General features: G+C 36.7%; 2 protein-coding genes and 1 pseudogene across 2 annotated transcripts; 2 read left to right on the top strand and 1 right to left on the bottom strand.

Moving 5' to 3' along the window:
* The first annotated feature begins 757 nt into the window (after positions 1 to 757).
* On the top strand, positions 758 to 2,333 carry LOC125395089 (olfactory receptor 5AL1-like). The gene is made up of 2 exons (XM_048426285.3): positions 758 to 762; positions 1,340 to 2,333. The coding sequence occupies exons 1-2, from the start codon at positions 758 to 760 to the stop codon at positions 2,331 to 2,333; spliced, it is 999 nt and encodes a 332-aa protein (XP_048282242.3).
* A 4,213-nt stretch (positions 2,334 to 6,546) lies between these two features.
* On the bottom strand, positions 6,547 to 7,506 carry Or8u3 (olfactory receptor family 8 subfamily U member 3). Its single transcript, XM_048426059.3, has one exon. It carries the CDS (start codon positions 7,504 to 7,506, stop codon positions 6,547 to 6,549), a length of 960 nt encoding a protein of 319 aa, XP_048282016.3.
* Positions 7,507 to 15,605: 8,099 nt separating this feature from the next.
* LOC148118750 (Nuclear RNase P) lies at positions 15,606 to 15,767 on the top strand (annotated as a pseudogene).
* The last annotated feature ends 10,186 nt before the right edge of the window (positions 15,768 to 25,953 follow it).

Genomic DNA, 25,953 nt, shown 5'->3' with positions numbered 1-25,953 from the left:
TCCTCTTTCTACTGTGACTCTCCTTTCAGGCTGCAATCCCCTGTCTTCAACATTCTCTCTTGGGAAAATGAATATATTTCCCCAGAGGCAACATAAGCAGAAAACTCCCCCTTATTCAAACTGATCCTAGAAGTGAAAGCAAAAATGAGCATACATAAAACTGGATCTCTTTGGCAAAATTTCTCTAGAATCCTGTCAGGTAGTATCCTCTGTCTCAGCACTCAAGCTGTCCCTTGTGCCATGACTGCACCATAATGCAAATACTGACAAACATCTGAATTTAAAAATCTTCAAGAAATGAAAACAAGACAGATTTAGATACTGGAAAGAGTACTTGTAGTAATTAATCATGTACTTAAACTGTGTAGAGTAAACACAGAATAAAGAAAGCAAGTAACTAAAAATTAATAGTGGAGTTCAAAGTATGAATATGCACAAAAAAATAAAAATACACTATTGTAACTGAAGTAAAAAAATGAAAGGCCAAGTATTCATAAATTAATATTTTAATCTTGGACATTTATCATTTGATTAATTTTCAGATACATTTCAGATACATTACATTTCAAGATGGAGCTGTGGAGATGGGAAAGTCAGACTGAGTGGTGATGAGGTTGCTCAGGTGAAGATACCGAGCTCTTTTTAAACAAGAGTTCGTGTGTGTGTGTGTGTGTGTGTGTGTGTGTGTGTGTGTGTATGTGTGTGTGTGTGTGTGCGTCTACAAAGGATAGATTTATGGAAGAATAACTGACCTAGAATGAGGTAAGTGAAAACTCAAACAAAAGTTAGGTATAAAGAATCTATATATTATAAAATAATAGACGTGGAATAATGATTCCAGTCTCAATAAAACATTATTTTAGCCTACTGCAAAATCTGATAAATGTAAAGAGTTTGAATCTAGGCAAAGAACTGTCTGAAAGAAGCAATTTTAAAGGAAAATCCAAACTTCAATCCTGAGATTGAAAATATATAGAAAATTGTTAATATCACAGCCAAAGGTAGACACGATTCACAGAATACCAGTGAAAATACTACGAAATGTGAGAATTGGGATGGTTAATGATTAGAGTTCAGAAATTAGCAAGGATGTGATAGAACACTGTAAAAAGAGTTTCAGTTCCTATAGTTACAATTATGAGGAGACTTCTGCAGATATTTTTTAATATGATAGACCATCTTTATACCTACAAAAAATCCCTATAGATTTACACTTGGAATTGAAAACTGGAGAAATGATTTTCTGTAAAAGATAACTCAATGTAAAGATATCCCTCAAAAGGTGTTCAATGTAAGATGAGTGATTCAGAATTAACTATTGGTTTCTATGTGATTATAGTCAAAGGAAGACAGGCTTGAAGGTGCCAGTCGCAGTAAAATCTGTACAGTCTGAGGCTGAAGGCAACAGTTCTGCGGTGTCTGAGTTCATCCTTGTGGGGCTGACAGATGACCCAGACCTTCAAGTCATCCTGTTTGCTGTATTTCTAGTCATCTACTTAATTAGTGTCATCGGAAATCTAGGACTGATTGCGTTAATCCAAGTCAGTCCTCAGCTTCACACCCCCATGTACTTTTTCCTCAGTCACTTGGCTTTCATTGATTTCTGTTATACATCCTCAGTTACCCCAAACGCAATTGCAAATTTTCTTCGAGAAGTCAGAAGTATAAACTTTTATGCATGTGCCATTCAGGTGTGCTGTTTCATCACGTTTGTTGTTTGTGAAATGTACTTGCTATCAATCATGGCCTATGATCGGTACGTGGCCATCTGGAATCCCCTCCTCTATGCAGTCATCATGCCTAGGAAGCTCTGTCTCCAGATGATCGCCAGCACATACATCTATGGATTCACTGTTGGACTTGCACAGGCAGTGGCTACCTTCCGCTTGTCTTTCTGTGGCTCCAATGTGGTCAACCACTTCTACTGTGATGATGTTCCCTTAGTTGCTCTGGCCTGTTCTGACACTCATGTCAAGGAGCTGATGTTGCTAGTCATTGCTGGTTTCAACACCCTTTGCTCCCTGGTGATTGTGGTCATTTCTTATGTCTTCATCGTCTTTGCCATCCTGAGGATTCATTCTGCTGATGGAAGACGGAAAGCCTTTTCTACCTGTGCATCCCACCTGACCTCGATCACCATATTTTATGGGACAATCATTTTCATGTACTTGCAGCCCAAGTCAAGCCATTCTTTGAACACTGATAAATTTGCTTCCGTGTTTTATGTGATAGTGATTCCCATGCTAAACCCACTGATCTACAGCTTGAGGAATCAGGAGGTCAAAAGTGCTCTGAAGAGAATTACTGACAAATTGTCTTTGCCCACCCATTAATCCAAGAAACACTGGAGAATAGCCAGAGAACATTTAGTTTTGTCTTAGTTGAAGTGACAATGCTGAGTGACAGAGATTCACCATTCATGCTAAGATCTATGACCCACTGGAATCTCATAGGTGCATGTATGTGCATATGTATGCATATGTGTGTCATATGTGCATATGTGGGTATGCATGTTTGTATGTACATATGTATGTGTGTATATGTATGTATATATGTGTGTGTGTCTGTATCTTTGTGTTTTGTATGTGATATGTATGTATGTGTTTATCTATGTATGCATATGTGTAGATGTCTTTATCAACCATGGTGAAATTCAGAACCTTGCTTATTATGTAGTAGAGCTTTATTAGTGATCTGCACACATTTCTGTCAAAATTGGTCTTAATCTTAATGAACAACATCTTAATCATTAATTGTAAGTATACATTATATATATATACATTTATGCACATTTATGTATATATCTTCCATCAATTAATATAGTATACGGAACTAGTCTTTTTTGAAGTCTGTACAATGTTGAACGTTTCAGCTTACATTGTAATCAATCAATATTTTTCATCTTATATCTCAAGTTAATATGTAAAAAATCTAGAAATAGTAAGAGTTTTTAAAATATTTCTGACTTTTATGTTTACGTACCATGTATTTATATCAAAGATTTATTTTGCACAGCTTCAAGTAGTTGTGTAATAACCAGTTATGAATTATTTGGAAATGGTATTCATCCTTTTAAAGTAAACAAAATGAAAACATTGAAGTACAGGTTAATTTAAACGCTAAGGGAATGAAGAGATAGATAACATACTTACTAACCAAGAGTAAGAATCTTAGTTCAGATCCTCAGCATTCACATTAAAAAAACAAAATCAGCATGCTAATGCACCTGTTTAACTCTAGCTCCTGGAGAGCAGAAACAGGATTCCTGCCCAGCCTGAGTAGCCAGTTAGCGCACTCTGGATTTAGTGAGAAAAACAACTTCAATATGTAAGATGAAGAGAGATAGAGGATAATAACCATTGTTTACCTCTACTTCCGCAAATGTACATACATTTACATACACTGCGCCAAAACACATACAATACACAGTACACCACACACACGCACACACACACACACACACACACCTGCACACACCTGCTTACACATGGTATTTTTATATAAAAATCAAATAAAGATTGTGGAATTACCTCACTTAATCCTTTTAAATATTTAATGAATTTGAAATATCTTTGCAAAAAGTGTTTGAAATTCCCTTAAATGAACTACATAGAACATCCATCATCATGAACAAAAAGATGTTATATTTTACAAAGATTTGATTAATAAAAACTGATATTTTTTAGTTTCCAGCTTTTCACTGTAAATACCTTATCACATTTACTGAATTTTTTCCTGTGCTACTTCTGGATGAATCATTTTATGTGAGGTGCTCTAGTTAATTTTTTTCCATAGCCAATTCAGGTGTTCTTTAAAGTGTACATACATACGAGATAGTTTGTATAATTCACTAACACACATACATCTCACAACTAGAAGACACTAGAATTGAATCCAATTTTGAAATATTGTAAATATTAATTTTTAAATAGCTATAATGTATTCCCCACTATGTCTGTATCAATGTTTCCACAGTTCTAATTGGAAGGCCAAAATCAGGGGAGGCAGGGATTTCCAACAGACAGGGTATAACCAGAGACAAATGTTATGAAGTTGAAATAAAGTTTATTTTTAGTATGACTTCATATAGAAGTAATTCTGTCTAGAGACCTAGGTAAACTGCCTAGGTGATACTGACAATAGCACAGGTAGTGGGGGCCAGAGATGTGCACATTTGGTCAATTTGGTCAGTGTGAGAACCTTGGATCATTATCTCAGATCTGGATACCCGAGGAAGATGGCCACAGGCAAGGCTACTGTTTCTGAACTAAATAAAATGGAAAGGAAAAGCTGACCAACAAAGAACGTGGCTGGGCTTTGACACTTCCTGTAGTCTACATCAGGACATTGACAGTAGTAGTCATTGATAAATTAGTGATTACAATATTCCTCCACATTTCAAAAATTTCTCAGTTACCCTTATTTTAATGGTAGGAGAAGGACAAGATAGGCTTAATATAAATTGTCATTTTTCTTTCTGTTTTAAACAGTCATTAAATGATTAAAATGTCTGAAGAATTGAGCAGAAATCCAATTAAAAGTTCAGGGGAGGGGCCCAGATATTATACGAAGCAATGATGCCTTGCATTGACACTATTTTTCCTAATTCATCAGATCTGTCTGTGCAACTGAAGATGAAGAGCAGGCCACCCTCAGTCATCTAAGACGTTGTCCTCAGAGTACGGTGTTATATGATCCCTCTTAAACTAGATTGAATATCTTCAGAAGCAAATGCGAGAGCCTGTTTCTGGAAGATCCACTGTGAGTTTTTTGGCAAGAGCAGAACATAACTAGGTGGGAAAAGCTCGTCTGGGAAAAATAGGGCGGAGTCAGGGAAGCCATGAAGTCACTGTAGGCAGAGCTGGCAACTTTACCTGATAAGCCACAGCCACATGGTGATAAGCAGATTAATAGAAATGGGTTAAATTAAGCTGTAAGAGTTAGCCAGTAAGAAGCTAGAGCTAATGGACCAAGCAGTGATTTAATTAATACAGTTTCTTGTGCTCTATTCTCATTCTTCTTGTCCTAACTGTCCATAATTTCTGAGCTCTAATTCTCTCTCATTGCTAATTTCAATTCCAGCTCATTTAAAATCACTCTGAGATACATGTATGTATATCTTAATATATATAGTAAGCATATCTGACTCACCTACAGAATGCAGATGAGGAAATCACCTCTGAAGTTGATAACCTTAAACACTACCTTATGAAATGGCTGTCAGTATCATAATTTTATAAAAGGGAAAATCATAGGACAACCTTAATTACTTTTCTGAAATATCCAAATAGTATGTATACATCTATTGATCAATGATTTTCATTTCATGTCATGATCTACAAATGTATTTGAAAAAATACAAGAAAATAATGTCAAAAAGCATGAAGTACTTCTAGTTAAATAAATACAGAAATAAACATGAAAATCTAGATTGTTTTGTAAGTCATGTTCTTCCAATTACATGTAAAAAAAATCTGTGGGAGGGATTTTCTCCTTGACAGAATGCTTGCCTAGGATGCATGAAACTCTGGGTTCTGGTGTTAGCATGACTATAATCCCAACATTCAAGAGGTGGTTGGAGGAGGATCAGTCAGAGTCATCCTCAATTACGTAATGAGTACATAAGCAGCATGGGCTACAGGCAAACCTGTGTCAGAAAAGGAAATGCCCTTTAAAACCCTAGTGTCAATTAATCTAAGTAATCCAATACCTTTCAATTTTCACAACTTCAGTTTTACCAAAAAAAAATGCTCATATAGACTTGAACTTTTCTGTACGATATTTACAAGGCTAGTTATGAAGTTAGATTGTAAATAAACACGACACACCTCATAGCTTTATTTGATGGTAATAAATATCATTACTTGATTGATATTGGGCAGGTTCCGGATCACTCAAATGGGTTTTGTTCTTCACAAGAAATGGAAACTCTAAATTCCCATGAATTAAACCCTTAGCTTTATGTGACAATATTCACATGACTGACACTTAGCAACATACAACATTGACTCCTACTGGACATGGCCCAAACATTTTCTAAAGACTACCTGTGCGTTATTTTGGGAAATTAAAAGGAGTGCTTTGAGATGTCAGGAATGGATTCACAGTCTTGTCCAGAACCCTAGCCTAAACTAAAGCACACCTCTTCTACTTGTAGCATACACCGGTGCTCACTGTGTAGAGCATAATTGGAACATGTGTGAGTGACTTTGCTCACTTGTATAGACTTTTAAGAACTGGGCCAGTGTCAGGTTTTGTTGGTGGTGGTTGGTAGGACTGATTCAGGGCCTCACTATGCTGCCCAGGCTGGCTTCAAAATTAGATTCTTCTTGCATTTGTCTCTTAAGTGTTGGGATTACACTTATATTCCACCCTGTCTATCAGGAAAATGTATTTATTATATTTATTCTCCGTGATCTAGTTGGATCCTCTCAGAAAATGTCTAAGTCTGTTCAAGTAACAAAGGCATTTTCAACTGCATAGGAAAGAATTACAATGGAAAGTTTGATTTATTTTCCTGCTCATCCATAATAAAGCATGCTGCCATTATTTTTTAATCTTTAATATTTTTAAGGTTTCATATCCTTTATCTAAAGCTTTCTTAGAGGCTTCTTTCACCTCTTTATTTCTTAGACTGTAGATGAGGGGGTTCAACATGGGAATAACTACTGTGTAAAACACTGAAGCCATTTTGTCTGTGTCCAGGGAGTGGTTTGATTTGGGCTGTAGATACATGAAAATGAGCGTGCCATAGAAAATAGTAACAGCCACCATGTGGGAGCCGCAGGTGGAGATGGCCTTGCGTCGCCCCTGGGTAGAGCGGATTCTGAGGATGGCAGCAATGATAAAGAGGTAGGAGGTGAGGACGATGGAAGAAGAGCAGATCATATCAAAGCCAGCAAACGCGAAGATGAGAATTTCTTTCAGGTGAGTGTCTGAGCAGGACAGAGCTAAGAGCGGGAGATCATCACAGTAGAAGTGGTTGATTACATTAGGCCCACAGTAGATCAAGCGAAAGGTGATGATTGTATGGAAAAGGGCAACTAGAAAACTGTACACATACGGAACGGCCACTAACTGAATGCACACTCTCTTTGACATCAGTGTGGAATAATGCAGTGGACTGCAGATGGCAACATAGCGATCATAAGCCATAGAGGCCAGAAGAAAACACTCCGTGATCATGAAGGTAAGGAAACAGCCCAGCTGTGTAGCACAAGCATGGAACGGGATGGTGTTGTGCTCCACCACAAAGTTCACCATCATCTTCGGTGTGATGGCGGAGGAGTAACAGAGATCAACAAAGGCCAGGTGACTGAGGAAGAAGTACATGGGTGTGTGGAGTCTAGAATCAATCCTGATTACAACAATCAACCCAAGGTTGCCTAGGACCGTGACCAGATAGATTGTCAAAAACATCACAAAACATGGGGCTTGAAGCTCTGGCCGGTCTGTGATCCCCTTGAGGATGAACACGGTGACATAGGAGATGTTGACTTCAGCCATTGATTCTGGAAGATAGTGTGGAAGAATAAAAACATAATTTCTTAGTGCCCTAGTCAGTCCTGGGAGAAAGGATGCCTGTGTGTTCCTGCTTTGTAAAATGTCATCCTGGTAGCAAACACATACTTTAATGACTATTCTTCATTATTATTTGAAGGAGAGGAGTCATTCCATACAGAACTACCGCCTAAAGAGTTTCTTTGCTTTTTATTTTTAAAAATAATGGAAATTATCATTAAATAAAACATAATGTTATAAAATATGTGGGGAAACTGACCATAAAAGTTTGTATTTTTGTTGTCAACTTGTTTTTAAACATTTAAAAGGAAGGCAACAAAAAATACATAATATGCAAGTAGAATTATATTTATAGTCTCTAATTTTAATTCTACACTTTCCTGATAAAATATATAGAAGATATACCAAGAGAATTTTGCATAAAATATATCAATATAATTATGTATATATTACATAGGAATTAATTTTATTATTTCCTCCTTCATTTGGAGAGTAAATAATTTATCCTATAGAAATCTTCATAAATACCTGCCAATGTATTTAAACAGTTAAACACACCTAAAACATTTGACTTGGTTGAACATCTAATGTGTTTTAAGTAAACATTCCAATGTAAATAGCCCGTGACACTCTGCATGGTTGAGAGAGCATTTTTGATGAAAGTTGAGAATAATAACACGAAAGAAAACCCTGAGAAATAACTCTAATTCCTTTATGTGGTCTTAGTTTTTGTTCTATGCTGTAATAAAGCACCACGACCAAGGTAACATAAAATAAATTTAATTTGGGGCTCATAGTTCCAGAGGATTAGAGCTCCTGACCATCACAGTGGGAAGTATGTGGCAGTCAAGCAGGCATGGGGGGAGCAGTAGCTGAGAGTTTACATCTTATCCACAGCATGAGACAGAAAGTTAAGTACAAATGGCTTGAACAATTGAAAAACTAAGGCACACTCCCAGCACACATTTCCTCCATTAAGGTCAAACTTCTTAATCTTTTCCAAACAACTCCACAAACTGTGGACCAAGCATTCAAATGTATGAGCCAATATAGAATATTCTCATTTTAAACACCACAATGTATCAGTTTTAATCAACTGGATCTGTTATTTTTTTCTGTTGTAATTAAATACTATTTCTATCTTATATTCTACTTTAGCACTTAGCATGAATTTATTTAAGTAGATGAATTCATTTGAGTTTCTTGTGTTTTGCTGGGATGAAGGTTGTCTGTTGACCCCGATTTACATTTGAAAAGATAAAGAAAGCCGGAGATAATAGTGGTCACATAGAGGGTATAGTATAGTATTGGTGTGACTGGAGTCCCTGGTTCTAGTTACCACTGCACTGCACAGACTTTAATGGCTTGCTCTGTCAGTTTTAATTTTGAGAAAACAGAACACAACTAACACATAAATCCATGATTTTGTATAATGTTTAATTTACAATTCTAGATTATCTAAATCAATTCTTAGTTTTTTAAAAAGCAGTTCATTTGTTGCTTCCAGCTCATTTCTTAGTTTCTCCTGAATCAAATTGCTGCGTCATTGCTGTTTCTCCCAGTGTTTCTAATTATCTGTCAGTTTTTAGAGGAAATCCACATAAGCCATTGACACATTTTACTACAGATTTAATGCAAAAATGAGTCACGTTTCATGCTACATTGCAACTTTCTTCAGCAAGCTTTTCCCACAGATCCTCCTACACAGCAGAGTTACCTATTTTATTTTAACAGTTCAACACAATCTAACAGGAACAAGTCTTGAGAATGGCATTCAGATGTTACCATCTTTAAAATCTCCAGAATGTTTTGTAAAGTACAGTGAGTCATGATTGTGAACCATAGCCTGTAGAACACTCTCACGAGCTGGATTGACCAGCAGGGTTCAGCCATATTTTCAGTTACTTTACTTCTATCTTTTGGTATTTTCTGTGGTATGTTGGGATTATTTATGTCTCTACCAGGCCATTAGAATTCAAGTCAAATATTTGGTAAGTGTTATAACTATACGAATAGTTTTCAGAAAGCAAATTGCTTCGATTGTCTCACTTTTTTTCTGGAAACTTCACAAGAGAATGTATCAGTATCTGTGGTTCTCATTTGTCATCTTGTGAGACCAACCTTTCTCTGCTTTCACACACAAAAGTCAGCTTTCTCATTCACCCCTAACTTATCTACAACCTGTTTTTAATGTGTCTTTGGCCTCATATATACTTTGTAGCTCAAGCTAGCAGCAAATTCATGAATCATATGCCTCAACTTCCTGTTGGTTCAGGATGAATGTATGTTCCTCCATGACCATCAGCAAACTAATTTTTTGCTTCAAAGTATATAAGCATTTTACAAGTTGTTTATCTATCATGTATCCTCTATCTATCTATCTATCTATCTATCTATCTATCTATCTATCTATCTATCTATCATCTATCTATTTATCTATTTATCTATCTATCTATCTATCTATCTATCTATCTATCTATCTATCTGTTTGTGCACATGTATGTGTGTTCCGGTTTATGTCCCATGAAATACATCATCTCAGAGATAAAAGAACAAATGATAAGAATCTGTTCTCTTCTACCATGTGAGTCAAAGGAATTGAACTCAGATCATCAAGTGCGGTAACAAACACTTTTAGCTGCTGAGTAATCTTCAAGCCCCCAAGGTCTATACACATTTTGGTTTCCAAAATCTAAACATTTTGTTAATTCTTTCAATCAGTTATCAGAAATATGATATATATTTCATTAATAGGAAGATTTTAAATACAAATTACTTTTGGCTTTAACCATTCATAAAATTAAAAAGTCAGGTTCTTTTAACCATTTTATAGTAAGACAATTTTAACTCTAGAAATTCTCTTTCTCTCTCTGTTTTCACTCTCTCTTATATGGATTTCTATATGTATATACACATGTATAACACATAAAAATTACCTGTTTGGCAGAAATTATTAACAGAAAATTTAAGTGTTTACTAAACTGTATTAGTTGATTAAAAATGCTTGCTTTTTTTAAAAAAATTAGTTAACCATGCACAACAAATACTTAAACAACTATAATTTATTTTCCAGTATTGATTAACTTCCTTTCCTTTGTCATCTTCTGGTCTCTACAAGTTCTGTTTTGCCCATTTCTCTTCTGAAATATGCTTGTCAGGGAAATTATATTTCTCTTTAACCTGAAAGCTCAATGATGCTGATTCTTTGGTCTTTTACAGATTTTAGAATCTGACATAGAGGTAATGATTTGCACAGAAAAGTTATTTGTTAATTTAAATAGGAGAGAGAGAGGAAGTAATGACTGAGGCAGACACTTCCCTCTCAATTTTCTGCTTAGTGTTAGAGGTCCACCTGGGGCTCTTTTATGCTCTTTTTAAGGATTCTCCAGGTCTCTTCACACTAGCATCTTTTAATGTTCTTTGCACCTTCTTCCTCACCAGAGATTAGCAAATGAGCTACAAGTTACACACACAGTGTCAAACAGGAGTTCCGCCTCTGTCCCTTTCTCAACTCTAACCAACTCTGCACATAAACCAAACATACACGTACCGTATAGACTGGCATAAAACCATGGTGGGAAGCCCCACTCCCTCTGTGCTGTCTCCCCACCACAAGAGCTGGAATATAAAATGCTGTGTCTTTTTGTTTTAAAAGGTAGTGATTGAGGTAAAATGCACATTTGTAAGAAAGCTGTGAAGACAGGTAATGCAGACCAGAATTTGACTTCATTGAATACCGCAGCTCACCAAAGAGAAAGTTTTCTAATGGGAAACTGGTGTGTACCTGCCAGATTGGTTGTTACACTGGCACCCAAACTCCACCTGACTTACCTTCTTAGCAATAAGCTTGGGTTCCAGTGAGCTCATTCTGAAGTTGTCTTGGTGATTTATTATTTCCTAGGTCCCTTTAGATCTCAGCCTCTCCTGAGGTACACTGAAGTTATTACATCTCCTTCTGTGTTTTCCTTAGTGGAAGACAAACTGTTCAAATTACATTGTGGAGATTCAAGAAATCTCTTAACTAGAATCCTGAGGGGGTACTCTTGCAATATTCCAATTAAATATTTCCTTTAGAGCAAATGTGAGCTCTATCATAGGGGGTGGGGAATAACATAATAAATTGCAATGTTTTGTTCACTGTCATTATGAAATTTAGCTCTGTAAAATGAAAATCAATGATTAAAGATTTTGGACAAAACTCATATTTCCACAATTTTAAAATTAAGGCAAGGTATTACTTTTCTTATGGCATTTTTTGAGAAGACTGAATAAGTCAACTTAGGTAAAGGATTTAGTAAACTATAATTAGTTATTTTGTGAATCTCATTCAAATCCCACTAACTCTTTCAAATGCCAATAAGACAGTAGTAGTGCTATAAATAAGAAGATAAACCTGGTAATAAATAAATAAAGAAACAATTTATACCACATTCAACCTCTAGCACGGTGAATAGAAAAATTATTAAACATTTTTCATGATTATTCTATTATCTTTAATGAAAATGAACATTGTATATCTTTGAATGTTTCTCAGAATTAATTTGTATGGTTGTCTTTCTGCCTCCAATGTGTGTGTGTGTGTGTGTGTGTGTGTGTGTGTGTGTGTGAAGAACTGTCCATATATTCACACACCTATGGGTACCTGATTTTTGATAAAGAGGTCAGGAATAAACATTGGAAAAAAACAGAGCCTCTTCAACAAATGGTGTTGTTCAAACTGAATAGATGCATGTAGAAAAATACAAATATAGTCATACATTTTACCCTGCATGAAACTCAACTAAAAGTGGATTAAAGACTTCAATGTACAGTCAGACACCCTAAATTCTGAAAGAAGAGAGAGTGGGGAACAGTCTTGAACTTATTAGCACACTAAGGGGACTTTCTAAATAGAACAGCCATAGCACAGAAACTATGAACCATAAATAATAAAAGTACTATATGAAACTGAAAAGCTCATGAATGACAAAGAACACAGTCATTCAGACAAAGTGGCAGCCTACAGAATGGGAAAAGATGTTTGCTACCTGTATATTGAATATAGGGATAATATCTAAACTATCTAAAGAAAAAGAACAAAAAAAAATCCTGCACATCAAGAAAACAACTCAATTTAAAATGTGATATAGACCTAAATAGAAGGAGGATTCTTAAAACAGGAAGCCCCAATGGCAGAGAATCAATAAAGAAATGTTCAACATTCTTAGCCAAATGTAAATCAAATGTAAATCTAATGATTATATCATTATAAATCAAAACTACTTTGGGATTTTAAGTTAAACCAGTCTGAATGGCAAATAAATAACAATGTGGGTCTCTGTCTCTATCTCCATCCATCACCAGATGAAGGTTCTATCCAAATGAGGAGCAGAAGGAAGGAGAACATGAGCAGAGGCAGGCAGATCTCCAAGTTTGAGGTCAGCCTAGTCTATGAAGTAAATTCCAAGACAGGCAAAGCTACATTCAGAAACCCTGTCTCCAAAAACCAAATCAATCAATCAATCAATCAATCAATAAGAAAGAAAAAGTAAAAAGAAATACCACAAAGAATAAAAATTTGCATAAGGATAAAACGAAAGTCTTCACATTATATGTCATCAAAAAATCTCAGGAATGTCAAGGAATCCACAGAAAATTCTTCATATTTGAAAGCTCTTTTACTTTCAGTAATTTAAAAGACAATAAAAATTACAATAATACAAACACTGGCATATATGTACTGACATAAGATATTCAAATAAAGGCATCAAAGAGTGGTTGGGATTAAGTCTTAATGGTATTTATAGTTCCATCACTCACACACCTGTATTTTAAATATCTTTCAAATTGTTATAGCATTTTCCAGCGAGGGAAGGAACACTTAAGCTGCAGCCTCATCTAAGGTACTAAAGTTAAAGGCAGATGCTTGCTGAGTGTCTACTCACATGAAGTTTATAACTTCATGAAAGCATCATCTAGTAGTTATAAGAGGATACAAAATACATAACAGACACATAGTAGGTAATTTAGCTGCACTGATAAAACATTGATCAACTTTTTTTTATAGGCCCGCGTGTGAACCCAAGACCTTCCACGTATTCACAAGAATTTTACACTGAAGTGTACGCCTTTCCTACTATTTTTTTGTTTGTTTGTTTGTTTTTCCTGTTAGGAACCAAGTAAAAGAAAGATTGACTAAATAAGGTAAATGATTTCCATTAGCGTTAAATTAAAGGCCTGGATTTGAATAGACATTAAAAACCATTTCAGGTTGCATACTCAAACTAACAGATTCAGAGCTAGGAAGACAGAACATGTAGTACTTGTCTTTCTGTGTCTGAGACACCCTTCAATATAATATTTTCAATCTCATGAATTGATCTTCAAATTTCATGGTTTCATTTTTCTGTGACATTGAATAGAATCCCACTTTGTATATGTAGCACACTCTCATCATCCATTGATCAGGTAAAGGACATTTGGGATCTACACATATGTACATATGAGTGTATGTGTATAACAAGAACAAATAAAAATAGTATCATGATACAGGAGAAGCAAGAATGGGAAAATGGAGAGATGGAAATGGTATGAATACAATACCATGTGTGAAATTTCAAAACCTAAAAAAATGTAATTTAAAAATAAAACAATAAAATGATATGGCCAAAGAAAAATAAAAAGAACTTCAGTAGCATAATTGGAACAAAGGCACAAAGTCCAGCTTCAACCAATGTGGACAAGGAAAGAGAAATAGCAGAGCTGAAGAGGCCATGAATTCCTGGAGCCGTATAAGTAATGTTGGGAGCCACCTGGAGGCACAGGTGGTCCTGCAGTTTGGAGGTAGCCACGTGGGGCTGAGCACCCTTGCTTGCACATGCTCAGACCAGCAGAATGGCATTAACCAATCAGGACAGCGTTCAAGCTGCTCCACCGTTTAAAAGCAGCTGCCTTGGGGCCCAACGCTCTCTCTCTAAGCTTTCTCTCGTCCCTGCTCTATCTTCCCTTCCCCCAATTTTCCTCAAGGGAATGCTCCAAATAAAGATGTGACCAGAGAAGGAATTCTCGTTTTTGGTGGCGTTCATTCCTGCGGGACAGGATGGCCCCCCGCAACTGGTGCTCGAAACCCCGGGACGCTGAGGGACCCTGACAACTACGCCGGGGGACCCTGAGAAGGAAGCGCCCAGCAACGCGCTGAAAGTCCGGGAGAAAAAAAGCTGAAATCAGACACCAGGACACAGAGAGCCGTGAATTTCAGAACTCTGAGAACGTGGAGCGGTGAGTGACGTCTGTTGAATCCCCCAAAAAGGGAAGGAAAAAGAATTTCAAAGGATAGGCCTAAAAAGAAAAGAAAATACAAAAAAAAATCAAAGTTAAGGTATCTGAAAGAAGGTACAGAAAGCAACGGGGAAGAAAAATCCCTTAAGTTCAGTGCAGGAGGAATGTGAACAGCAGCAAAAAAGGCGAGGTAACTAAGGCGGGACTATGAGAACGATGGGGTACGGGAGACCGCGGCTTCCGCTCCCTTTCCGTCCACCTGCGTACTCGCTGATAAGAGACTGGAGGCAACAGTCTCGTAGGGAGGCGGGCTTGATCGTGTTCTAAGACTGCCTTTCCTATTCTTAAAGAGCCACAGAGCTTTTGGAGGTGATTTTCGCCTAATTTTGATAAGAGAGCTCAGTCTCTGGCTCTCACGTACAAAAAACTTTAATTTTTGACTGAGAAAGACAAGCTGCTTGATCGTGCTGAGAGTGCTGGCGGCAGCCGGCCCACCTTTGAGCGGTAATGCCTGATTAGAAACACGGAAGTGGGCCAGGCACGGTGGTGCACACCTTTAATCCCAGCTACTCAGGAGGGAGACGCAAAATTGCACTGGAGAGTGCTAGCTCGTTCGGGAGGCGTGGCCATGCTAACCAGTTGCTGGCGGGGAATTTGCTGGAGTCCGCAGAGGCCTACGAAAAGCCAGGTCGCTGTGGGCTAAAGTCCGTGTGACATCAGAGGCTATATGTCCCGGCCTTCTGGCGGGGCTATGGTTTTTGGAGGACTTTTTCAGCACCTGAGCGGACTCGCCTGACTGAGGCGGAAGCTGCGTGGTGAGCAGCAGCGCCGCTTAAGACCTAAAGACGGAGACCCCTGGGAAGGTCTGAGACTGGGGCCCCCCGCGGCCCTAACCGGGCCCTCCACGGGTGGGCGGATGCCCCCCCTCGCCGGAGCTTGGAAAAGGCTCACGGCCGGCGGTGCGAGTTCATTGCCTGAGGTGAAACGGCGAGCCCGTGCACGGCCCGGGGCGGGGCCATGCGGAGCGCGCCATAAGGGGCCTTAAAGGCGGAGCTGTGGCAGCCGCCGCCTTCCGCTGCCGCCGCCGTCCGCTGCTGCCGCCCTCAGCCAAGGTCGCCAAGAATTTAGTCAGATAAAAACATTTGTCGCCAAAAATTCAGTCAGATAAAAACATTTATCCCCCAAACATCGCCCCTTCGTCAGCAGGAAGCAGTCACAGATTGATGAGCAACGCCCATTCTCCCTCAAAGAACTGGTCCTAATTATCATAATAAAGGCGTGTCAACCTGGTTATCATTACCTATTGCCCCTGGCAACGGGTGGAATAAACAATGCTACCTAGAGGTTTTTTCATTTGAATGCAAGGAGCTGAAGAGATGGCTCAGAGGTTAAGAGCACTGACTGCTCTTCCAAAGGTCCTGAGTTCAATTCCCAGTGACAACTGCTTTGGTTTTTAAACAATAGAGGGGGACTACACTACCAGTGACAGCTTCCCCCAGAGAAAGGATTTCTCTTGCATTCTTTACACTTAATTTTTAATTCAAAATTTTGCTGGTACAGGCAAACAAGATTTGCTTTTTGAAGCGGAGACCTGCAGATCTCTAAGTTCAAAACCAGCCTACTTCCAGTACTGATTGTGTTGAATTTTTACACTGAGAGTTTTTAGTACTCTTAAATGTTAATTTGGGAGGAGAGTTTTGTTTATGTTTTTCTAGGAATGCTGACATACATCTGGATGCCAGCGAGACTGACAAGAGAGATAAAGAAGATGACCCAGTGGATGCTGAGTGTCCTGCTGTGGAAGATTCGTGCGGAGGCAGCAGAGATGACCCTCTGGGTGGTGTCAAGAGCAGCTGTTTCACACCATCGACTTGAGCAGCACCCTGTGCAACCTCTTATCTCTTAACAATTTTCTGACTGACTCTACTTTGCCTTTTCCTTCCTTAGGAATGGGTGGGAGCAGAGATATTCTTGGCATGTTGCGTCTAGGTGGAAGTGCTGTATGTCTTTGATTGGTGTGCTACCTGCTAGCCCAAGTGAGGTGGGGACCAGATTGAAGAATAGTTTTGCCTTATTGCTCTTAAAGACAATAATTAGGGGGAGCTGTTGGGAGCCACCTGGAGGCACAGGTGGTCCTGCAGTTTGGAGGTAGCCACGTGGGGCTGAGCACCCTTGCTTGCACATGCTCAGACCAGCAGAATGGCATTAACCAATCAGGACAGCGTTCAAGCTGCTCCACCGTTTAAAAGCAGCTGCCTTGGGGCCCAACGCTCTCTCTCTAAGCTTTCTCTCGTCCCTGCTCTATCTTCCCTTCCCCCAATTTTCCTCAAGGGAATGCTCCAAATAAAGATGTGACCAGAGAAGGAATTCTCGTTTTTGGTGGCGTTCATTCCTGCGGGACAGGATGGCCCCCCGCAAAGTAACACACATTTTATCTAACTCCTATAATAAAAAAGCAATACAGTGCTTCATAAGAATGATATTACCAGAAATTGTTTTATAAAATGTTTTTTTAAATTTATAAGTAAGAGACCTAACTTAATGTAATGCTATATCATACCTGAAAAATTCTAAATGGGGACATTATCATAAAATGAATAAAATTGCAAGTTAAATAAATATAAATTCTGGTCTGTATATATGAACCAATAAGAAATGAGAAAAGAAGCTGGAGAGATGTCTCAATTTGTAAAACCACTTGTGCTCTTTCAGAGGATCCACGTTTAATTCCTAACACCCACGTGACAGCTCAAACCATCCAGTTCCAGGTGATCCAAAGTTCTGTTCTGACCTCCTTGGGTAACAGACACATACTCGGTACACATAAATATATTCAGGCAAAACACTCACACACATGAAATATATCTATTGTTTTAAAATGAAGTAAGAGAATGCATAATTGGACTGTTTTACTATATTTGTGAGTAAGGACATGGTAATCTTAATTGAAAGATAAGAGTTGCTTTGGCTAAGACATTTAGAAAGAAAAAGATATACATCAAACAATTTAACTTTGCATGTATAAACGTGTGTAGAATGTATAGGTTAAAATGGATCCAATGGAACTTATTAACACATCATTTAAGGCCATCACAATACATACAAGGGAGAGGCCATGACTTGCTCTAATGTGGGTGAATATCAGACAGTACTCTAAAAATAAAGTGGAAAAAGGGGCTCCAAACTGAGGATAAAAGGGACTGGAGAGATGGCTCAGAGGTTAAGAGCATTGCCTGCTCTTCCAAAGGTTCTGAGTTCAATTCCCAGCAACCACATGGTGGCTTACAACCATCTGTAATAAGGTCTGGTGCCCTCTTCTGGCCTGCTGATAGAATATTGTATACATAATAAACAAATAAGTATAAAAAAAATTAAAAAAAAACTGAGGATAAAGAGGGTATCAATGGATTTTAAATGATTATAAGGAAACAGAAAGAATAAAGGGAATCCTGGCTAAACAAAACTGACTGAACTATTAAGGAAAGCAGGTAATGTTGATTCAGTGTCATTTGATGTGAGGGATGAGGAGGCTGACTGTGTATTGAGAGTGATGTTTTTAGATAGGAGTGATCAGAGGTCTTTGCCAAACTGACTTTGCAGGGTTCTTTTCTAAAGCTGAATATTACAAGCATGTATGCTCCCAGAAAGAAGATTGATACCCTAGGTAAAATTTGGTCAAATAAATAGACTCAACCTATCTTTTATTCATCTTTATAAATTTCTCTTTCTATCCTTCAATCTATCTACTTAAACAACACAATATTTATGATTTTATTACTACAGACAATACAAGTATATACAAATTACTACAGTTATAGTTACTAAAGGGATTATGTCCCTAATTATCATTGAATGAATATAGACATATAATTTAATATATATAAAATGTGTGTATAATAGTGACTAAGTCCTTCAGTCATGCATGTAGTCAAATTATGTACACAATATGAGTATTTATTTTCTTATCTGAAATATTAGAAAATATAACCAAAATGATGTAGTACTTGTGAGAATCAATGACACACTATATAGATGTATTTCTAATAACTTACTTGTGACATATCATAGTCACTCTGTTAAAATTGACATTAAATAGTCCTGTTGTAAATAGTATTTTTATCGTGTAATTGAGGTTTGGACTTTTTGATCTTCCCATGTGTGTCCAGGCAAATTGTAAAGATTCTAGGCATAAACTGAGTGAAAGCAAGCTCAAAATTTTCCAACTAAACGATTTTGTTTCCCAAAGGAAAGTGCTTCTTTGTAGAAGAAAGAGCTGGCCCAGGGGAGATGTAATTATCTCAATATTTGCAAACTAAATTCATTAATCTTAATGAAAAAGTTGAAACTTTGTGTTTGCTGAGAGTTCTTTTGGATAATATGTCCCCACAAAAAAGCTAAAGAACCCTTCACTCTAATAAGGCCCCTGGAAACTGATTAGCAAGTAAACTGAAGTTATAGTATAGGGAATTCTCTTGTCAATGAGGAGTTTTATAATAAGACCCAAAGAGACAGTTTCATCATCAACACTAAAACAAACTCTGGTTTCAGTTTCTTTCCCCCGAATGATCAGTATTTGTTTAATTAGAACAAAAAATAAAAAAAAAAACTGGCCTTAAAGAAAATGGCACTTTGCTTGCTATCTTAGCTCCTCTAAAATTTTGAGATCTGATAAGAATTAGAATGACTGAGCTCTCTGTTTTCACATTTTACAGTATGACCAACAGCAGGGACCTAGACTTCCTAAACTCTGTGTTGAGATATTACAACGCACAGCTAATTAGGGAATATGATCATTCATTAAAACTTTTCAGATTGATAGGGAAACTGCAACTAGTTACTTAATTAAAATGTTTGACATTCAGTAAGTATAGAAGTCACTGCTAGACAGAATACATTAAGGAAACTAAGAGCTGCCCGGTCTCTCTTTACTCAACAGAGAAATCCAGGAGTCAATCAGTACAGGCCCAATTCACCTAACGATATGAAATAAAACTCCAATATGCTCATGTATATCTGAACAACGAACAATGAGATATTCTGTGTGAGCAACCTGAATAAGTGTGATAGTCTGCAAGTTGCAATGATTAGATTATTGATTCCTAGTTATGCATAATAGCATTTTGAGCTGAGCTTAAATAAGATGCTTATGACTATGCCTTGATCATTTTCTGAAAACACAACCAGTCTCAAACACCTGTGTTTCCATAAGTCACCCTGGTTTAGCCCTACTGACATAAACTTGTTTAAATGGGGAGTATGAAACTTTTGATATGAATAAATATAAATAATTTCATACATGATTGTTTACAAGGAAAAGCATCACAGGAGATATCTACATGTAGTCACTGAATCTCCTTGAATTTCACAAGAAACACTGAAAGCAGGCATGTTAAAATTTAAGTAAGGAAAGCTTATGTGCAGTGGACTTTGGAATGAAATGTAAGGGAAAGTGAAAACACAGAGGTCAGCATGGTCTACACTGATGCAATTGACAACAGTGACCAATGTCTGGATAAGAGAAAAATACACTATTGAATACTATTGACCAATGTTTAGGTAAGAGAGAAACACTATATTGATTTCTAATTTTATTCTAAATTTATTACAAATTTGCAAATGTTTAACTGAAATTGAAGTTACATTTTCTTAATATAAACGTGGAGTCAGGAGTTGTTTTGAGTTCATTGAATCAACTTGTGAAAAGGCCCCAGAAAAAAGTACCGCCATGCTGTGTATAATGTAGCAGGGGTTCAAACTAGAAATTGTGATTCCATGTTCAACAATGTTCAGGGGTTATCAACAGAAAAGGTATGGTCACAGAGAAAATGGGTATTAAAAATGCAACCTGTTAGAATTAGATAGTGAAAATTTTAAGTAGGAAAACGTGTCTATTTGTTTTATATTAATGTTATAAAGATTATTCTAATAAATTTAATCTGTTTGAGCTTGTTGGTAAAAGCCAGTAAATACATTAAGAACAAAAAAGGGAAAGAGAGGAGACTTAAAGAGGTGGCCAAGCACTTTTCTGCTCATGCACACCTGGATTAGGTTTCCAGCATCCACATAAGGTTGCTCACGTAAGGAGATCTGACACCCACTTCTGGCCTCTGTCAATACCTGCATACATATATGTATATGTGTATACATACACACAGACACAAGCACATACACATACATGAAAATAAAAAATAAAAGTATAAAGAGGAAGAACATTATTCAATAAATTTCTTAAATTTAATTGAGTATTTATTAGTAAACACACACACACATACACACATATATATAGTATTAGGAAGGCAACAATAAAAAAGACAGCATAATTAAGCTTCCATGTTGTGAATCAATTTTGATTATCATATAAGTGAATGAAATTGAGAAGTAGAAGTTGCCTCTCTCATCACAATTTTCTCCCTAATGCCTAGTGCAGGCATTTGGCAGGGCGGCAGGTAATTGGAGGCATAGAGAAGAGGCAGAAAGCTAGCAGTGTTATGAAAGTGAAAAGACTAAATTATTAGTAAAGGGAAGTCACGTTCCTATGATTTCTTAAGATTGTACAAGAAGGGCCAATGAAAACTGCTTAAATAATGACATGATATTATGAAGCTAATTACAAATATGTACATATAGGAACAAATACACCCACGTTTAATTGTTTACTCATACATCACTGTCAGTTACAAAATCCTACTGACTATAACACAGGAAAGAAAGAGCAGGTGCTGGGATGACAGCTGAGTAGTTAAAGTGATTGCTGTATAGCTTGAAGACCTAAGTTCAAATCCCAACCTTCATGTTAATGCCAAGTGAGCATGGTGACCCTGAAATCTCAGACCTGAGTAGACAGAGACAACAGGTACCTGGAGTGTGCTGGCTAGCAAACCTACATTAATTTTTGAGTTTGGGGTTTACAGAAAGACTTTGTCTTCGTAAATAGAGCGGGGTATCAATATCTGCCCTTTATACACAAGTGCATATACATGCTTATGCACAGACTTATGTAGTGCCCATGAATGGAGCATGTACATACCATGTGCACATATACATATATAAAAGAATTACTATAAAATATAAATACTTGAGGAAATTCAGTATGTGACAGTTGAATATACTTAAATAATAATTTAGCATAGCATATTTCCTAGAAGGGTACTTCAATTGTTTCAAAGAAGTCAATTCTTCCCTCAAACTAAACTACAAATATGCAATTCAAATCAAATGACCAGCGGCTTTTTGTTTTAAATATATATTCTAACCTTATTTGCACACTTATAAATTTATGTACATATGTAATAGTTTCATGGTAAGAGATGGTAGTTCAATAATAATCTTAGCAATATGGCCTACAATATTAAATAAGAGTTTTATTAATGGATCAATGCAGAAACTACAGAAATTCACTAAATGTATGCTAGTAATCCAAATTATTTTGACAGCATTCTTTTAATCCTTCTTTACATTTAATTTCAATAAAATGACAATTTCTGTTTTAGAGTAGGTTCCTATGCTATCCTTTCTCATACAGTCATAGATTTTCTTCACTATGGAGTAAAATTTTGGAAAAGATGTTTCACTGTGCATTTATATCACACTCTTCTATTAGCTCATATTGCTTAAAATTGTGTTGCCTCCGCACTTTTCTGTGAACACCCGAACCTCGAAACAGGCGCGCGCTTTTCCTGACTCGAGCCCACGAGAACGGATTAATATCCTAAAGGGTTGAAACAGACAGACAAACACAAGAGACTGGGCTCATTTACCAAGGAGCGAGTGGCAAATGGCAGCTTTTTAAGCATAAGTCGGGTATATATACTGTGGGGCAGAAAGACACCAACCCCCCATCAGGAACAAGGAAAGAGAAAAATCAGGGGGCCGCACCCAAGGTCGGAGAGCAGCTGAACAGAGAAAAGAGGAAGCCAGGTGGCCATGCTCAGGGTCAGAGAGAAGCTGACCCTGACCCGGGACCCTTGCCTGTGGCGAGAACCTTGCTTGCAGGTGGAATTACCATAACAGTAGAGGGAGAGTTCTCTCTAAGCTACACCCTTGGGCTGTAGGTGAAATTATCATAACAGGAGAGGGCAAGTTCTCTCTATGCACACCCTCGAGCTGGTGCAGTGGAACCAGGAAGCAGAACGGCCCTGCATAGCACCTCTGGAAAAATGGAGAACGACCTGTGTACCTACAAAACTGTGGATTTTACCTGCATTTAATCACTACAGGACATTATATACTATTTGAAACTTGTAGTTTCTTGATATTTTAAGTAAATGACATAAGTAAGTTATCATTAAGTAAGGATCCAATAATTAACCAATGTATGAAGGAATAATAAAATTGGAATGTTTGGTTAAACCCACATACTGATGTAAAATTCAGATATATTAAAGACTACAGTGAGCCCTGAAAAAACATTTAGGAAATGTCAGTATAAAAATGATTAAAGTAAGAGTGTCTGAGAAAACACAAATTCATGAATCTGAATGAACCTGGTGAGTTTGGGTTTAAGGTGGAGAGAAGAAAGGAAGATTTAGTGCAGGAATCAAGAAATCCAGAAAATCAAGAGGGGAAAGCTGTGTTGTTTATCATGAGCCATGGTGAGAAGTTTGTCTTCTACTCAGCATCAACAAAACAAACATCAGAAATGTGCATTGAGGAAAGTCGTCACTTAATTGTATAGTAAAATAATATAAAATACAAATGACTACCAAGGATATTGTGCTTCAAATAAAAATTTTAAAAATCCATGGAAACAGACATCCTAAGTAGAAAATGTTTCTATTAGAAAAGTTGTGGGCTTCAGTAGCGAAGCTGCCAACACATAGGTGAATGGAGCATACAGAGTGTTTATCATAAGCCAGAAATCCAAAAGAATAGGTGTAAAGGACATCAGAGCTCAGAGAAAGGATTTCTGCCTAGTAAGGTTTCCATGCACTATGCATCAAAAAGGAATCAGATTGAAATAGCAACAGTATGTGAAACCTGATAGTCTAGCTTCAGAGGAGGACACTGTGTGAGGAGATGTATCAAAATATTTGTGGATAATACCTACTTGCCAAGTAACTAAAATTAAATAAATTTAGTAAAATTATTTTAATAAATTAATTAAGAAATTCAGTAAAAACATAGCAAAATAAAATATAATAAGATAAAATAAGACAAACCAACAGAAAGGAAAGAGACAATGAGAAGGAACAAGAATCAAAGTCCCCTTGTTCACAAACTCAGGAATCTCATAAAAGCACTAAACTAAATTATTTTTTCTGTCTCTTGTTTATCAGACTAGAATTATCACTCATTTAAAAGACTAAAAGAAAATCTTATAAAAATAAATGTTATATTTATTACTATTTAAAAGTCAAAATTAATAGTAACCAAAACCAAGTTGTCTTCAACTTAATGTGTATTTACTATGAGTGGTTAGTGAGCACATATTTTACTCTGTATTATGACTATACACTTACATATACTTTATGCCATGAAAGATTTTTTTCTTTTACAAAAATCAAAGAAATAGTAAAATATATTATATCTATTAGTTTTTTTAAATTCCAAGATTTTTTTAAACTTCATGTTTAAAGTTAAAGAGGTTGATTTTAACTGCTTTTGGAGACTTTAATTAGATTGTATCATTTCTCACTTCCCCTTCCTCCCTCCAAACTCTCCCATATACCCTTGCTTGACTTTTGAAAATTCAGGTCTTCTCTTATTAATCGTTGTTATTTGTATATAAGTGTATAGTTAATTTTATTAAACTATTTTAATGGAAAAAATAATGTCTAAATTCCTATTGCGGATGAATATTGCAGAAAACTTATTCAGCTCCTTAACTGGTGAGTTGTTTAGACAGCCAGGTATCTTAAGCTTACTGACAGTACTGCAAATATGGGGAATCCAATTTTGAAAAAATAAGTGCTTAAATATATGTACTTATTTGCATATGTATGTATATAGATATAAGAAAATTTAAAAATATAAAGTGTAGATTTAGGAGGCAGAGGACACAGTAGAGTTTGATGTGGATGAGATAGGTGAACTGATATAAATACAGAGCTAATGTGTGAAGCTCTCAAACACCATTTTTAAGATATTTAAAAATAGGAGTTATGCTTACTTTAAATAAGGATAATTTTTATCATTTTTACTTTCACACTTGCAAAAGAAAAAATGAGATAAATTGTCTAATTTAACCTCTCTAACTCATAGACAGAAAACAGAAAATTGGGAGCTGTTAAAACACTCTTCAATCAAAACCCACTAAGCTGGAAACACAGCAAGAGACAGAGGAAGGTCAAAAAAAAAGTAACTAAGTTTAAAAGAGATGTGCTACTTCTTTGGTTTACCATTCATTCAAGCCCAGTCTTGTGCTGTTTGCATGTAAGCAAATTTTATTACTTCATGGTAGGTGAGATGATTCTGATTCAAATATGACCTCATGATACCTTTGCCTTCAGAGGCCAGTCATTTTCTCCTTAGAATTTCCAAATACCAGTTAGATCCAGGAGAGCCAGTGACCTTGGAGACTACCACGTAAGAATACTAGAAACAAACACTGAAAAAGAAACATCACAGAGACATATATACACCAGTGTCACTCTCTAACCTAGAGAAGAGCCTTAAAGATAATGGCAACACTCAGGCCAAGATTTCTTCCATAACCAGGTAAGAAGTGACATTCTGCTGTTTGTTTGCCGTAGCTCCCTCCCTCAAGTCTTCCATTAATTTTCCTACTCAGATCTTGTCCAGTTGTGCTGAAGCTACACAAACAATACAATACTTCAACAATCCTAGACACAAAGTAAATATTCCCTCAAACACTCCTTGTTTCCTGCAAATGCTAGAGAAAATTTGATGAATATAATAAACAGTTCTTGTGAAAAATGAACATTTTTTTGACTGATAATTGTCTTTCTCCTAAAAGACATTTTGAATGGTTTGAAAGAAAGTATATGTCAAATACAGACCCATGGTTGAAGGCAATACACTAAAATGAGGACAATCTTTTCAAGAAAATGAGATTTATAAATGTGTTTTGATGGGACTTCATATGTTTTATAACTTTCCATTTTACTATGGATATATCTGGAAGGAAAAAAAGCTTTATTTCAGTGAACTTTTTATTTTATTTATTAAAATTTCCACCTCCTTCCCACCTCCCTTTTCCCTCCCACTTCCCACCTC

This window comes from Myodes glareolus, chromosome 21 (assembly GCF_982192425.1).
Source record: "Myodes glareolus chromosome 21, mMyoGla1.1, whole genome shotgun sequence".
NCBI lineage: Eukaryota > Metazoa > Chordata > Mammalia > Rodentia > Cricetidae > Myodes > Myodes glareolus.
The sequence above is the reverse complement of the archived record's forward strand: the minus strand, read 5'-3'. Positions and strand labels throughout refer to the sequence as shown.

Coding starts and splice junctions, on each gene's coding strand:
- Or8u3 (XM_048426059.3), bottom strand. CDS start 7,506: ATGGCTGAAGTCAACATCTCCTATGTCACCGTGTTCATCCTCAAGGGG.